Below are 17422 nucleotides of genomic sequence, written 5' to 3'. Positions count from 1 at the left end.
CATTTCCCAACGGTTGGGCTACCCACCACCCCCATGGTTAGGACTGGTTATCATCCACAGGTGTCCTCTGGGCTAGAGAAGAACAATTTCAAAGCCACACACTTAGCACCCACCAAATTCTCAGGCCAATGACTTCCCAGTCAACAAGTGACTCTGAAGCAAGCAAGCACCATCATCGCGTTTCAGTGCACCCTGCTCTGAGAAAGGTCAGGAGCAGATTACAAAGGACCTCACTGATACAAAAGAGAGAGAAATTACTAAACATCGCAGACACTGAGAAGGACCAAAGGGCCTTTGTTCTGCCACATTCAAATGAGACCACAGATGACAACAGGGAGCAAACAAGCAATGATTACTCTTTTGCATTCTTCTTTTTTTCTTTTTTTTTTTTTAAAAACAAAACAAAACAAAACAAAACAAAACACTTTCTTTTTAATAGAGCCTTGCATTGGTCAGTTCAAAAATTAAATGAAATATTATAAACCCTTAAGAATAGCATTTCGAGAGGCAGAAGTAGCCCCCACTTGGGACAGAACATCTGTAAATGGTGGCAGCCACGGCTTAATGCCATCACTGGTAGGTGCGTGCATACATGCTGGAGGCTGCTGTCCAAAGGAAAATAAAGGGACCAACAAAACTTCGGGTGTCTAAAAGTTTCATCTAGTGCACTGACTGGAAGCGCTACAGTTTAATACAGCTGAGGTTCAAGGTCCCTCCCACATCCTTCATCCAGAAAGGATACACTACACATTCAAATATAATTCCATAGTATGCCCGGATGGACTGGCCACAAAATGCACTCAAATGCAGCAGAGAACTACGAGATTGTCAGCAAGCAGTGCTCCAGAAATCATTTCTAAGTCATGTCTAGTTTTAAATCTTTGGAATAAAACTGATTCTTTAAAATACCCTCCAACTAACATATATATAATTGCCTCCGGCAAATGGACAAATCTGTGTGTGCATGTGTATGTGTGTGTGTGTGTGTGTGTGTGTGTGTAGGGTGTTTTTTCTTTCTGTTTGTTTTGGTTTTTGGTCTAAATTTGCAAAAATGGAAAGAGAAAGAAAATTCTAAGGGCCAGACCTGGAAATGCCCCAAGTGTCCAATTGGCAGCGACAACATTTGCTAATAAGGAGGTTCCTTTACCCTCAGACACGTAGTTTCAACATTTCAGTGAAAAGAAAGGTTGTAGAAAGCTGAAAACTCATATGCCAAGGATCTTGAAGGTTGCTGTCTTATATGTGTTTGTGTTTATTATTAGTTCCTTGTAAAGACTTCAGTTTTGCATCCCAAATATGTACGGGGTGGCATTTTAACAGTCAATGAGTCAAACAGTCAGAGGAGGGCAGGAGGGGCGCCAGCTGGTAGGGAGCGGCAACCGTGTGTGGACCAAATGCCATTTCTGTTTTTTAGACGTGTCTTGAAGGGATGGTCCCAGAATATACAAAATATACAATCTGTCCTAATAACCACCCCACTTGCTTGCATAGGCCATTTAATGGTCCTAAAGGCAGTCTTTGGAGTTGAGGCCAGTGCCAGCTAGCTAAGAATGTGGTAGATAGAGACCAATATAGGATGTGTGTATGTGGGATGAAAAGGATGAGATGTAACCCCCCTTGGAGTCAGCTTGCAGAGTGAACGTGAGGCCTCTGTTGATCCTGGGTGTTTTAGGTCACAAGTCATGGTGGGCCTTCCCAAAAACCAAACCAAACCAAACCAAACGAAATTAGAGGCATGTCTCTCCTTTTAGACCACGAGAGAAACACCTCAACCCTCTGCTTGAATCTCGACCCTTCATTCCCACGTGGCATTTTGAATTGTGTGTTTTAACAAGTGGGTAGGATGAGCTCAGTGGGTATGAGAGAGGAAGAGGTGATGATGTTTTGAGAAGCCACTAGACTTGGGGGGGCATCCTCAGTTTTCCCCACTCCTGGAGAGAGTGATATTTTTGGCTTTTTGTCAGGTCATAACCCAGAGTTAGATTAAATACACAGCTGCCCTTTGAGACTAGCGACATCTATGCTCTAACTGGTTATAGGGTAGCAATGACACACAGTACAGTGGTTGATCACTATGAACTGAGGTCATCATGCCTCAAGGAGGATGAGAGAACTGTGATGTCCCATCTGATTGGCTGCTTCGAGAGCTGGACATCCAGGTGCCGAGAGAGTCTGGAGAGGTTTAGTCCATGGAGAAAAGATAAAACATGTAAGCTTCCAAATAAGCTTTTCAAGTTTTCGTTAGCAAAAACAGAGATTAAAAAGAAAAAATCTAGCACTGGCAATAAGGTGAGGCTCAAGGGATATACTGTGATTTATCATCAAGAACTTTATTCTCTTGGCCACTTTGCAGTCATGCTAGAAGTTTCCAGAATCCCTAGTGCATATGGTGTGCAAGAGTCAAAAAGTAAGAAAGGAAAACTCCTCCCTTGCGAGTGAAGTCTAGAGAAATGCAGGCCAGAAAGGTGTAAGGTGTTATTCCAGAGTCTGCCGCCGCTAAGGCCGTTGGTATCGACTCGAAAGATCTCAATAGTACTAAGAGGAACCAAAACCGATCAACAGTTCTGTGAGGAAGTCTGACGCACAGAATAGTAGGACTTTTCACACACAAAGGACAAATAAACCGAGAGTTAATTTTGGCTACCAAACTGCAATTTGGTTTTCTAGGTCATTCTCCCCCAACTATGTCAAAAGAAACATTAGTGCTACACGTATGCAACTTTAAGATGCGGTATTCTCCTATCAAGTTGCACTGAGAAGCAAGTTAGATACGCCCCTCATACTGCCGTCCACCTGCAGAGACGTCACATCCATTTTCTTTGATTTCCATTGGCAACAGCGGGAAGTAATTCCAATAGTGCTGAAGTAAGCAGCCAGTCTGCCTTGCTGAGTTCACCTGGCTTCCTTCTTCATCTTCCACCATCTGGCTAGGGCAAGGCATAAAGAACAGACGTATATATCTTAAATATAGTTGAGTGCATGACAGTGTGTATGTGTGTGGGTCTGTGTGTGAGTGTGTGTGTGTGTGTGTGTGTGTGTACACAGAGGTTTATAAGTGAGAACTTTCTTCCGCGAGGCAATGGGTCCCCGCCTGAAGTCCAGCCCCCTGCCTGACGGCATTTCCTTCAGCCATTGGCCGACACCGTGGCATCTCTGGCCTTTAGGTTCTTTAGATATGTCTCTTCATATGGAGGGCAAGATGGTCAGATCTAGAAAAACACCTAGGGAACATAAATGACAAGGATATTAGGAGAGTACAAGGAAAGAATTCGTTTTCCATTACCCCTTAGGAAATTTTGAATCCCACTTTAAAGAGAGATAGTATACATGTACTGAGAAACTGCATGGTGTATAAAGGAAAGTACGTCCTGGGATCAGACTACATGGGTTCAAATCCCTGCTCCTCCGATAAGCTGTGTGACTTTGAGTACATGAACCTCTGGCCTTAATTCTTTCTCAGTAAATTGGGGATAATTATAGCACCTAGCTTATAGATAGGTGGTGAAAATAAAACAAGATGGTCTATGTAAACCGCTCGTAATATTGCCTGACACACTGTAAGCTCGCAGTGTGTGTTAACCATTATAATCTTAATTGTAACTATTAAGGAATGTGAAAGTGCTTTGGAAGCATGCGTAATGCTCATATTCTGTGAATACAGTAAAGAGTAATTAGCCCAGAGGTAGTGGTTAAGGTGCTGGATCGCATGGAACTGACTGCACAGCTGGAGTCCCGGGCCCAGCAGCCTGAAAAACATGGTGGGCATGTGTGCCTAAAATTCTTAGAGAAGAATGAGGGAACTGTGGTATGGCCATCCTTCTTGGGGGTTGATTTTTCATTTTCCCTCTCTCTCTGTCTCTTTCTGGCAAGCGCACGCACCCTTATAGCAAACAAACTATTTAAAAAAAAAAAAAAGGGAGTTATTAACTTGTATTACTGAATGGTAGAGCTCTGCTGTTTCAACACCCCGATTTCAGTCCCGAGCTCTGCAGTGAAAGCCCAGAAATACTGCCTGTGATATTTACAGGTCTACGCAGACACTCCATATTAAAGTCAAGCAAAAGAATGGAGAAGAGCATTCACATATATGAAGTATGTCTCAATATGCAGGAGTGATTCTAGGGGTTTTCCCAATATTATCCTAGGGAACATCTTCAGCACCCTTCCTGGGTGAGTACTCTCATCCACTGTGTGTGTGTTTTTAGGAAACTGAGGCTAACGGTGCATAGCTAGTTAGCGATTGGCAGGTCTGGGATTAAAATCAAGGCAGATCTCTGAGCCCCAGCTTCTCTGAAATGCTGGAGACACAAGGCCAATCTGAGTTTGCATCCTGGGTTGACCTAGACATCCTCCGGGTATATGCACACTTGCCCATAGTCCTGGCTGGCTGAACGGATGGGAAAAGGGGGCTACAGTGTGATAAGACTGTCATGTGTCTGTCTCTCTCTCTGTTTTTCTCTCTTGTGCTGTTTCTATCGTAAAAGGAATAATGTAAATAAACTTGAAACAAAACAAAACCAAAGGAATCTGGGCAGATATTTGAGCCCACAGTGTTGCACCCCTTCTTGCTACATAAGGTCCATAACTGAGTGCCTCCTCAGTGTCAGAGGGAATCCAGCAATCCTCTTCCCTCTTTCCTCCAACACCAGCAACCTGATATTCTCCTGGGGAGCAGCCCTCTGTGCTCTCAGTTGTATGAGGCGGACGCTCCAGCTAAGGCTGACACTATGTCGACAGTAATCTGCTAAGTGGCACTCACATGACCTATAAAGACCAATGAGAGGCAAGGAGATACCTGCTAAAAGAGAAAGGCTTTCTTTCCACGAGAGCTGCTACACTGTTAAGACATAAGCTGGTGTTGCTGGTGTCCGCACAATCATGTGAGAGCGAGCCAGTCTGAGAACAGAGTCAGCAGAGAACGAGAGGATCCAGCGACAGAAAGAGAAAGAAAAAGTCCTAATGACGACCTCAGAGGACTCAGACCCAGCCAAGCCTAAAGACAAATCTGTTTATCTGGTTCATTTTTTTTGTTTGTTTTAGTTTGCTTATTTCTTTCTTCCATGAGAGAGACAGACAGAAAGGAACAGGGACGCAGACAGGCACCCCTAACAAGGTCTTCAAGATGTGACCCACCCCTAGTCTGAACTGGACTGGATCATGGGAATGTGTGTACACTGGGCCTGATCAGAAAGGTCCCAGGACATGAACTCCGGACTCTTCCCATGTGGGTCCAGTTGCGTGATGGCTATGCCACCCCCTGGCTCCTAATTCTGCTCTTCTTAGTTACGTGAACTAATCAATACCCTCTGAAGCTAACATCGGGCTGAGTCACATTTTTACAAGTAACGATGAGTAGTGTGGGTGTTTCCATGTCCCTATGGCCAACAATCCAAGGCCTGCCTAGCATCCCAGTGAAGTCGGCACTAAGATGGTAGGCATTCTTAGGTCTTGGGTGTGTTCTCCTCCTAGAGCTTCTGAAACTGGCCATGTTCTTATCTATGAGAACATTCTCAGCACCCCAAAAGCCCAAGATACCCACACAGGCCAAGACTCTTATTAGGATGTCATAGGCTGCCCTAGTCAGGTCAATAGGCTTTCCTGTCCAGCGCAGGATTTCCCTGTGTATGTTCATTCTTAAAACAAACAAAAAAATCCACCCTTTCCCCTGACCTCCACGTTCTCCACACCCTCTGTTTGTGTCCATTCCTTAAATAGGTACATGTGCAGGATAGAACCCTTCATGGAAATGAAGTGAAATGGAACAAAGGTTTAATAAAAAACACAGAAGAATAGGAAAAGAACAGCGGAAGATTATCTAATCCAATAACATGCTGAATAATAACAATTCCAATTACCTACACTCATTTCAGTATTTGGTATGAGCAAGCTATGTGGATAATCCCTTAGAGCTACCACTAAAGGGGATTTGATTTGCTATAAAACAGTGATAAATTTTCTTTAAAAGCAAGTACTTGATCTCATCAGTACACAGAAAAAGCAATATAGCCTGCAGGGAAGTAGGCCTTTGACTTGCATTTAACTTGCATAACTCTCTTGTATTCTGGGGCAGAGTACAGTATCCTACGGCCCTTTCTCTTTCCCGCACTCTCTGTTACTTTCTTCTTTCTCTCCCTTCTTCCTTCATCCCAACCACCTACAGAAACAAGATTCACGTCGGAAGCCCTCTTTGCAAGAATTTCTCTTTGAAAGATTACATCCTTACAAGCACCTATAAAGAAGGTACCATTTTTATCCACAGTACGAGATGAGATAGTTATCGCAAAGCAGCAAAGCCAGGATTTGAACCCAGGCAGTCTGATCCCAGAGCTCATGATTTTTATCTCAGCCACATTTGCTATGTAAGCTGAGAAAAAAGGACTAAAGCTACCAATGGAAGGAGATTGTGGTAGGCAGAATTAATGGACCCCTCCAGAAACATCTATGCCCGATTCTCAGAACCTGTAACTATGTTCCGTTACAGGGCAAAGAGGACTATGAAGGCTGTGGATGGGATTCGTTCACTAGTCAGCTGGCCTTCAAATGGGGAGATTATCCTAAATTATTATGGGGGGCCCAATGCCATCACCAAGGGGCTTTAAAAACGGAAGAGGGAATTGAAAGAGAGAACCGGAGAGATGGCTGCATGAACGGAACTCAGCAGCTTAGATGATGAAGGAATAGCGTCATGAGCCAAGGAACGCAGGAGGTCTCAGGAAGCTGGAAAAGGCAAAGAAACAGATAGCCCTTAGAGCTACCAGAAAAGAATGCAGTCCTGCTGATGCTTTGATTCTGGCCCAGCAAAACCTATGTTGAGTTTCTAACCTACAAAATAATAAATGTGCAAAAGAAATGAACATGATACTAAATTTGTGGCAACTGCTGACGGCAACAACTAGAAAACGAATCCACAGTTCATCTGGTCAGGCTTAAGCAGGAAAGACTGGGACCTGCCTGTGCAAACACAGGGTTTTGAGACAGTAAGAAGTGGAGAGGTCCTGGCAGCAAACAAAACCCCTTTCCTTTTCATATTCTGGAAGCTTTTAAGAGAACAGTATTCCTGACAAAGAATTTTATTTAAAAGAACCAGTGAGTAATGTTGAACTTTTATTCTGCTTTTACCAATTGCCAAGTACCTAGCAATATAATAAGTGCAAGCCTCACCTTTATCCTTTGTGGTTTTTTTTTTTTTTTCCCCTAGTTTGGCTATAGGGCTCATGCTCTGGCTGGAGAGAGACAGAGAACTAGAGGGGTAATGAGAAATCATCCCCTACCCCTGAGGGCATGGCCACGCCACATTCCTTCTCCATTCTCCTCTTGGGATTTAAGAGCATGTACACACATGCTCCCAGTCTTTTTTTTTTTATTTCTTTTTTCAAGCCACCAGTTCCAGGACATGAATTGTGAATCAGCCATAGAAGATCCAGTTGCCTTAGCCACCATGTCACCAGCTAGCCCCTATCCTTTAAGTTTCTTCCAGGGAAAAACAAAAGTAGGAAAAACAAAACAAAACAAAACAAATCTTTGACATGGTATGAAATGTAATTGCCTGTCCACAGAATCAAGTGAATGTTGTTATCTGTTCAAATTCTAAGAAATCTACAGTACTCAGGATTAGACCAGCTTCCCACCAATGAAGTTTTATTTAAATTCAATATACCAGCAAGATATTTACCCATGATTGATTTATGTTTATTTATTTATTTATGGAGTTTCACGTGGGAACACTAATGGGGAAAAACTCGGTATCTCAAAATGCAAAATTAAATCACTTTAAGGGTGACGTATCCCCAGTGGGTATTTATAACTATAGAGCAGCCAGATAACCTTAAATAAGATCCTTAATGATTGAAAATTGTGCATTACAGGAAAACTAGTCAATCCCGTCGTCATTTCTCTTGCTTATGAAAAAGGCACACTAACGTCACTTGGGTATTAAGCCTACAGCAATCCTCTAGGGAAACAAAGGTCTGAGATACTGACTGGCATTTCCTACCACCTACAAATGGGCTGGCATAAAGATCAAAAGAGCTCTCTAAACTGCCCATGACCTTGGAGGTACTACACTGGACGCAGTCTCCTTGGATTATAATGGGGCTGAGCCTGTAGAACAATGGCCTATACATTATAACTCCTAATGGAAACAGAACCCTGTTCACCAGCAGCAGCAGCCTCGTGTTCTATGGGCTGAAAGCGACTCGTCCATCCAGTAGCTGGTCACTCAGAGGTCTGCAGAGTTCAGACTGATGGTGAGAAAATGACACAGCAGTCTTACTACTTTCTTTCCCACCCTAAACCTGTAGCCAGAGGTCACCAGGCCTAGTGTCTATAGGGGCCAGGCAGATAAAGTCAGTCCAGTGGGCCACATGTAAGAAATATTCAGTACCCTTAAACTATCTATTTCTACTTCTGAGAAGGCATGGATATGAAGAACTATGGTTCTCTTTGTAAGAGGAAACAACAACGTAAGTGTGATAATACTTGGCAACCCATGGCTTTTGCCTTCACGTTGGAGAGACCACAGGGAATGTTGGGGACAGTGGAAAAAGAGTCATCATGTGGCCCTTCCAAACGAGCAGTGGCTACTATTCAGCTCTACCAATTAACACCACGTGGAACTGGGAGCTCCCTATGGCAAATCTGATATTTTTCAGACAATGTCTCTAATACAGATTTTTGTTGTTGTTATGACATTTAATAATTTCAAATGTTGGAAAAAAAACAAAAACAAAAACAAAACTCACACAAAAAAACACCTCCTATATTTTTACCCTATGGGCAAAATAAAAGCATAAGTTAAACTGGGCACTTACTTAAGGAAAAGAAGTCCAAACCCTATTTCACTTCTAAACAGGGTAGTCAGCACAGATTTAAGAGGCAAGTGGTAGGACTCTCATGTGCACTGCCATCCCGAAAAGCTCTACCAATGTAGTGTCCTGCTGAGTGTTACAGATGCCCTATGTTTCTGAAGGTAAAGTCATTTAAGAAATGCCAACTCCCCCATCACTCCCGACTTCCCTTTCATCTGCTTTGGGGCCACTCCAATTCCCCATACCACCTCCTAGACCTGTCTATTCTTAGCACAATCACTGCAATGGAAACACAAGGGGCTGCCTGTCACAGACACTAATGAGTCCAGCCCCTCGTCTCTGACATTGTCGAAAAGGCACGACTATGGCCTATGCCAGAGGACTTTGACCTACTCACCATCTCCCCCACGTACCACATCACAGAATTTGTACCATTTGCTTAGCAAATTTCTAACTCCAGAACACATAGTTTGTTTTGATAAAACAAAGCAAGCAAAGGACTAACCATGTTACCTATCTCTGCCATCTCCTCCTTTGAAATATCCAGTAGATGTGGAAGATCCCTCCACATAAATCAGACAAATGACCAGACTGAATCCTCATGTATCAATCACTGTAAAGTTTTAAATTCCTAAACAAGTCAGATGATTTGAAAAGAGAATACCAACTCTGGCAATTTCCCCCAAAGAACTCTTTGTCTACTTTCAAGGATTATGGCAACCCACAACGCTCATAAGAAATGGCCCTACCACCCTTCAGAGATGGACAACTGGTATATGTATCCATCTTTGTCCCAGTTGATGTAATGATGATCATTTGCATAGCTTCTTCACTGGCTTCCTGTTTTTCCCTTCCTAAGTTTATTTATTTCTTGCATAAGACCAAGAGAGAAAGAAAGAGGAAGACAAGCACCCTCAAGAGGGACTCCCACCACAATCCTGGGAGTGCCTGTGCTTGCAAAATATAGGCCAGTCTGGGAATTGAACCCACCATCGTCCATATGGATCGAGCAGAGCCTGAGTAGCATATTACCACTAAGTCACTGAGCTGGCCTTCACTGGCCAGGACTAGATAGGACACTTGATACGGGAGTTGGAGAAGCTTTACTAGAGAAGACTCTTAGAGGAAAGGCAGCTGATTCATGTAAATTCAGGAGGACGTGTAGGTAATGGGATGGAAATTCAACAACAGGATTGTTTTCCTGGATAGCAGAACAGAGTTCCAAGGGAATGGGAGACAACAGCTGCATAAAGTATACTTCCTCAGCTATGGGCTGGGAGGTTATCTCCAGGCTCCAGGAGGCATGGGGTCTTTATTTAGTTCTTAAAGAATGAAGATAAGAGGAAAATAGCCTCTTCAGGAAAAGGGGGGTGGGGAATAAAAAAGGAAAAGCATAATTGCTCCTTTATAAGCATCTGAAAGGAGCACCACGCCAATGTGGCCACCCATGAGACCTAGACACTCATCCTCTGCTCTCCAAATAAACCCATGCTACTCCAGAGGAAGGCCACTGGGAGCGGGTGGTGCAAAGCACAGGGACAAGAAGGCAGGATGCGAAAGCGATCGCATTTCCTCCCAAGGAGAGCCAGGCCTCTGCTGACATCCTGCACACCCCCTCCTGCCATCCTGTGAGCTGCTGGCCAAGCCGGGGAACCCTGAGGCTTTCAGGGGCTTTTATCGTATTAGAAGCATTTTTCTCATCATAACCGAGACCTTTAGTATTGCATTAAAAAGATGGTTAATTTTCTTAAGCTTCCTTTTAAACATAGAAATAGGATTAGAAGGATAACACGCTCAGATGCAAGCCCATTATTTGATTATGTCTAAACCTAATCCTGCCTTCACCTTGGCCTGCAGAGTCTCCATTTTGGGGTTTATTGGTTGATAATGCCAGGGCTGTCAGATACTATTACTTGGGTAGTATCTGTTGCTACGTGCTCTTTCTTTCTCTACCAAATGCTGAAGGTTTGAAATTGAATTACTGGAGATGTTCCCGAAGCCTCAACATCTTTTGGACCCTTCTACCTATTTTCAAGGGATGGGGGCAAATGGTCCAAGCCCCCAAAGAATGGGGAACTCTCTTCAGTAAAATTCATTTCCAATAATGCTTCAGAGAAAAGCCTGGTAACTAGCAGTCTTTCCATGAAGCAAGCTTGCTAGTCTTCCGTATTATTAAGGATGAAGGAAAGTGGTATTGATGTTAATAAAAAGATCATAAGCGGCAGCTACATGTGACCATGCGCTACCCTATTACTTCTTATATTATACTAAAATTATCTGTCACATCATCTCCCTGAGGATAGGAACCATATCTTATTGGTACCGAGTAACTGACACGGTTTCTAGCCCAAAGCTAGGATTCAGGAAATGCTTACGTGATTTAACCAAGGATTGATTCATACCACCTCTTTATGACATGCAAGAGGGTACCTCCCTCTCAGTGGTTCTCTTGGTGGAGAAGGAAAAGGCATTCCCAAGACCAAGCAACTGTGACATAGGCTTATGATAAATCCCAGAGCACCCGTCCGGCCCATCCTCCAACCCACTTCGCCAGCTCCCCTCTGCAGCCCAGCAGCTCCTAAGTCTCTTTACCTGTCGCAGTGGTTGCATTTAAAGGGCTTTGCACCTGTGTGTTTTCTGTAGTGCCTCGTGAGCTCATCGCTTCGTGCAAAACGCCACTCACATCCTTCCCATGAGCACTTGTAAGGCTTCTCACCTGCAAGAAGAGATGGAGGGACTGTGGTCAGCAGCAGGAACAAAATGGCCTCACGCCTGATCAGCCCTGCTGTCTGGTGTTCAGTCTTGGAAAAGCTATTTAAATCATTCTTGAGAGACTAGATTTCCGAACACAGTATGCCACCTTTTTCTTTTTCTTTTTTAAAAGGCTCCTGGTGCTTTCGTATTTTTTTAACCTTCAAAAGTGGTTTCACAAGATCCTCAAATCTGGAGCTGTCACTTCAGATCCCAGCAGCTGAACTTTTTTTTTTTTTTTTTTTGACTAGTGAGGGATCAATTTTTATTTATTTTCTATTCCCCGGAGCACTCTGACCCCCACCATCCAAGCAGAAAGGAAATGTGCTATTTTCATCTGAACCACAAATGCTTCTAATTCTATTTTTCTCCAGAACCTACAGTAATTTACCATTTCAGTCTCTTCAGTCTTCTCTCTCTCCCTCTCTCATACCACAGACTGTAGCCAGGTAGCTAACTGACAAGGAAAAACAGCTCAGAGAGCCCAGCCCCACTGTTCCTTTCCAGTAAATGTGAGCGGATTGGCAGTCAGGAGAAAGGACTCCAATTTGAGAGTCAAACAAAAATCATTTGACATTCCTGGCATTCAGAAAAATAGTGTCACAAAAGTCCTAGTTAGGAAGCCCATAACTTAATGATTCTAGAGTGTTTATATTAGAGAGCAATATACATTATTACAAAGTATTTTAGAAGTCAATTTGTAGAACAAGGCTTTAGCCACAGGGAAGCTCCTTATAAGCATGAAATTTGAGCACTTGTGCTCAAGTGACCTTTCCACACAGTAAACACAGATGGAGGAATATAGGAGAGAAAGTACATGTCTTTCCTCAGACCTTTTGTTTCTAACCCATCATGTCTGTCACCAAATACAACAAATATTTACCCTTCCAACTGTATGGTAGGCTGGTTCTAATTAAGAGGAAACATAATCTTTAGACCCTGTGAAATCGTGAAACAGTTACTGGGCCTGTCACTGACGGGCAGGTGAGCATGTGGTTAACAGCTCTTTCCCCAACCTTCCTGGACTGCAGCTTCCAGTTCTGCCCCTAACTGTCTCAATTTGGGCAAGTAAATAAACATCTTTGTGCCTCTGTTTTCTTAGAGACAGTAATAGTACATACCTCAAAGAGTTTAGAGAGGATAAATCAATACACATATGTGCTCTATATTAATTAGAACGTTGCCTGGCAAATAAAAGATTCACGTAACTGGTAAACATTATAAATGACCATACTCAAAATTTCAAAGTATACGGGCACCGAAGTAGTGTTTTTCCTTCCTTCTATTTTTCCTTCCTTCCTTCCTTCCTTCCTTCCTTCCTTCCTTCCTTCCTTCCTTCCTTCCTTTTCTTTCTTCCTTTCTCTCTTTCTTACTCTCCTCTTTTCAGAGAGCACATGCACCAAAGAGAGACAGAAAGAGAAAAAGAGAAAGAGTGAGAACCTGAGAAAGTACCTCCCACCATGGGGAATGGTCATATTGCAATCCTTCTCCTCTATTCCTGCTCTCAGGACTTTGGGGTCACACAGACACACATGTGCCTGGTATGTGCTTTTCAAACTATCAGGCCTAGGATTCTAGCTGCCCAGTCAATCAGGTGGGATCCAGCTTTCTTTTCCCCTATGTCATAGGCTGGCCAGCGGTTTTAAATGACCATACTCAAAATTTCAAAGTATACGGGCACCGAAGTAGTGTTTTTCCTTCCTTCCTTCCTTCCTTCCTTCCTTCCTTCCTTCCTTCCTTCCTTCCTTTTCTTTCTTCCTTTCTCTCTTTCTTACTCTCCTCTTTTCAGAGAGCACATGCACCAAAGAGAGACAGAAAGAGAAAAAGAGAAAGAGTGAGAACCTGAGAAAGTACCTCCCACCATGGGGAATGGTCATATTGCAATCCTTCTCCTCTATTCCTGCTCTCAGGACTTTGGGGTCACACAGACACACATGTGCCTGGTATGTGCTTTTCAAACTATCAGGCCTAGGATTCTAGCTGCCCAGTCAATCAGGTGGGATCCAGCTTTCTTTTCCCCTATGTCATAGGCTGGCCAGCGGTTTTGTTTTGTTTTCTTTCATAAGCAAGAGAGAGAGACAGAGACAGGGAGACAGACCCCCATCATGTCCCAAGCCGCTATCTAGCCTTTGTCTCAGCCAGCCCTGGATCACGGGCACACGTGTGCCTGGCATGTCCAGGGAGTCTCTAGACACAAACTTGAAACCTTCCCATAGGTGTTAGCCTTGTAGAACATCATGGTATATACCACCACCACACAATATGGCGCCACGTATCCATTTTCTAAAAGTTTATTTTAGTTGTGATCATGTGTGAGTACAAGAACAAAAAAGAGAGAGAGATTTCCCAGGGTCTGGTCACATCCCAATTCCTTTCTCCCAGGTCTCCAGCTTGTCAGGATCTTGGGCATGCACGTGTGCCTCACGTGTTTCAGGTCAGCTGGACTGGGGTTCTGAACCCATGATCGGCCATGTGGCTTCTAGCACCACAGTTCAGTAGCTCCCAGCTATGCCACAGAGGCCGAACCTGTTTCTCCATTATGAATAGCTACACCTTCACTGAGCAGCCCTTAAGGAGATATTACCCAGGTACTACACTTGACCTACTTTCTTCTTTCCACCTTTTCTCTTCTCTTTAAACCTGACTACAAAGCATTCACAATTCTGTATTTGTATCACCTAGAATCAAACCAAACATGCTTTAAAATTTCATTTCATTAAATTGGTGCCCTAGTGAGCCACTGCTCTGTAAGACCCATAGAGAGGAGGAATGAGAAACAGGCATTTCTTTTAAAGGGAACCCAGAGGACATAAAGGGGAGTTAGCAGCACAGGAGGAAACCCATTCAGTTTTGGAAACCAGAAAAAAACAAAAGCACTGAGAAGTGTTAAAAGTTCACCTTCTGGCTCCTTACAGCCAAAAGTTTAGAAAAAAATGTGCCTGCTGAAGGTAGCTGAGTGGAGAGGTCACATAATCTTCAGTTTGTACACTTGGGGTCTTGCTGAGTTCATTATAGACTCTAGGCTTCACGGCTTTTATCTGTTAAATGGGGTAAGCTTGTTAATAAACCTGCATTTATTGCAAGGTTTTAAATAAGTTGGCACGTAAAAGATTCGTTTCTTCGCCTGGGCACCCAGTCAGGACTCAATTCATCTCAACTCCCTTTCCTTCTCCTGTGTTTGCAGAAGGTGCTAGGGAGAAGGTCTAACTAGCTGTCAATAAAAACTCCACTCTGGGTAGCCTGTATATTGGAAAACAGCATTTAAGTGTTAATAGTCTCTCAGTATATATTGATGGAGAATGGATCCAAAAATCTGAATGAGTGGGATACTGAAGCAAAAGTGAGAGACCCCTGTGTCCTCAAAGAGACATGTTGGAATTGTTGACTTAATGTTACTGATCTCCTGTGAGGCTCTGCTTATTTCCAGTGGAAATCTAGTGCAAATAAAGAGAGAAGGGAGAGCATCCAGGACTTCAGATATTCAAAATACCTTCCAGCACCCAAAGTACTGTAAGAAAAATGAGAGGTTCCTAGATCGTGGGGCCCAAAGACACCCCCAATTCAGCAAGGCAACTAGGAAATCCCAGGAAGTCCTACAGCAGCAAGCCAAGACATCCAGCCCCCAAAATCAACCCCAAAATGGAACTGTCCCATCTAGCACAGGTAACCACATTGTGAAAGACACAGCCAGGAAGGACAGAGAAAAGAAAGGAGATTGAAGTGGTTGTCTTTGAGCATATATTTAAATTTTTTTCCCCATACTGAATTATTTTAACTAGTTTTGTTCTACTTTGACAAGTAATATGAATACTTCAGTTATTTCCCAGAAAATGATGTAGATGCTTAGTTAATTCTGGCACGAACCAACTGTCCATCCAGGCTCTATTTGGGCATCATGTCAGTGGCTGTGTCAACTATAGAGAAACTATAGATAGCTTAAAGATGCTCTAAAACTTCTCACCTACTGTGTACTGCGTGTGGCAAGTGCTAGACAGAATACTGAGGAGAGATCCCCCTTGTGCCCGGATGTTTTAGCCAAGTTACATTACAGTAATTCATCAGGCTATTTTTCCACTATCTGATTAGTTTACCTGTAAGTTGCCATTTCTGCAAATAATCACTAATAAGAAATTTAAAATAGTAAAGAATGCCAAATGCAGAAACAGTGCTTGAAAAAGGCAGAGTTCAGAGTACAGAGGAGCATAAAAATACACAAAGAATTGGGAATATGACTTCCAATTTAAGGCACATGAAGAGTAGGGTTAGGCTGGACTCATTTCAAGGTTCTATACCTATTTCCACAAACCATTTTTTCCCAGCAAGGCAGGTCACTGAAATTCTTGTCAGTATTTTCATCAATGGTCAAGACTACATCTCCCTAAACACTAACCCCCACAGCTTGATCTGGGGGTGGGAGTGTGTGGATCCATCTATAGTCACAATGCATACATTTTCATATTAACAACCTACCTAAAGATTTTTGCTCATTTTATAAGAGTTTGATTTCTTCTCTTTTTTTTTTATTTCAATTTTCAGAGGGTATGTGCACTCACCAGAGAGAGACAGAAAGACAGAGAAAGAGAGCGAGAAGGAGAAAACACTACCCCCCCGCCACCTCTTCAGGGTGTTATAATGCTACAATCCCTTCTTCCCCATTTCTCCATCTCGTCAGGATTTGGGGCACACATGCACATGCATTGGCATGTTTTTCAAGCTGCCAAGGCCAAGACTCAAACCATGGTCAGCCATGAGGAATCCACTAGGCCACAGTGCCAACCCATAGGGTTTCTTTCTTTATGAGAAAGAGAGAGAGAGAGATGAAAACAGTGGTTCAGTCTTAACTAGAGCAGGTTTCATACAAATTATACAAAAACCTACCTCTTACCTTCTCTTTCTTCCTCCCATTCCTTCCCTCCCTCTCCCTCCTGCATGCCAGATACCCCTGTGTACAAAACAAAAAATGGCAAATCCTGCCTGGCCCAACACTGTGCCATGATGTGCCAGGAGTTATAATTCAACCTCCTGCCACTCAAGAGTGAGCACAAATGGTCAGGAGTGATGTGCTGAGACAGGCAGATGGGACAGAGACCGAGGACATTCAGACTCAAGTCCAGAAGGGCATGTGGATGAAGACAAGCACATCACAGCAAGAGGGCAAGGCAGCTCAGCTCTGCCAGCACAACGAAGCTGGAGGTAGAGGATGCCCTTCAGGACCTCCTGAATTTTAGGGTGCATATCTAGAACTACTTTCCTACCAAGCAACCTGCTTCCCTGGGGAAGTACGTGCCACCTCAGAGGTGACATAGGTCTACTCAGGGGTAAATAGATTTATAGCTAGATAAGGGCTCTTAAGAGGAGGTAAGAGCTTGAGAAACAGGACTGACATTTAGCGGAGGTTGAATCATGGTATGAATTCATGCTCTCCCACAAAATGGATCTGAAATGGAATGTGGTCTAAACCAGTGTGGCATTTAAAACATTTCTAACAAGGTAACACTCCCTATACTGTCATCATCAGATCTAACTGATCAAAAACCATGGTCAGAAATACTTTGTGAGCCTACACCTCCAATATATGTAGATTTATTCATAACCTACAGAAATGTACTAATGTCCTAATACAGTAGGATATTATACAACACACATTCAGTAGAGCACTTAAAAAGAATGAAGGTAAATTAAATATAAATAAAAGATAAACATTTGTTCTCTTGCCCTCAGAAAGCACGTGTTGTACAACCCTGTTTCCCAGGCTACTTCCATGGAGGAAAAATGAAAACAGCTTTGCCCTCTGCCCTGACTCACTGCTCTTTGTGCTTCTGTTCTTGCTCCATACGGTCTGTTTTCCCTACCGCAGTCAGAGA

The 17422-nt window shown here is 43.2% G+C and overlaps 1 protein-coding gene across 3 annotated transcripts in view; it reads right to left on the bottom strand.

The window, feature by feature from the left end:
- Positions 1-413: 413 nt before the first annotated feature.
- Positions 414-17422, bottom strand: part of KLF7 (KLF transcription factor 7) — a 108163-nt gene continuing 91154 nt past the window's right edge. For all 3 annotated transcript variants that reach the window (XM_027768403.1, XM_006142447.3, XM_027768404.1), the window contains 2 exons: positions 11400-11523; positions 414-3221 (listed from right to left, as the gene is read on the bottom strand). In XM_027768403.1, coding sequence (XP_027624204.1) covers positions 3170-3221; positions 11400-11523 — 176 coding nt within the window. In that variant the 3' untranslated portion in view covers positions 414-3169. The remainder of the gene's footprint in view (positions 3222-11399; positions 11524-17422) is intronic.

Source organism: Tupaia chinensis, unplaced genomic scaffold, assembly GCF_000334495.1.
Source record: "Tupaia chinensis unplaced genomic scaffold, TupChi_1.0 Scaffold000076_1, whole genome shotgun sequence".
Taxonomy (NCBI): domain Eukaryota; kingdom Metazoa; phylum Chordata; class Mammalia; order Scandentia; family Tupaiidae; genus Tupaia; species Tupaia belangeri.
Note: the sequence above shows the minus strand (reverse complement) of the source record. Positions and strands in the feature narration are given on the sequence as shown.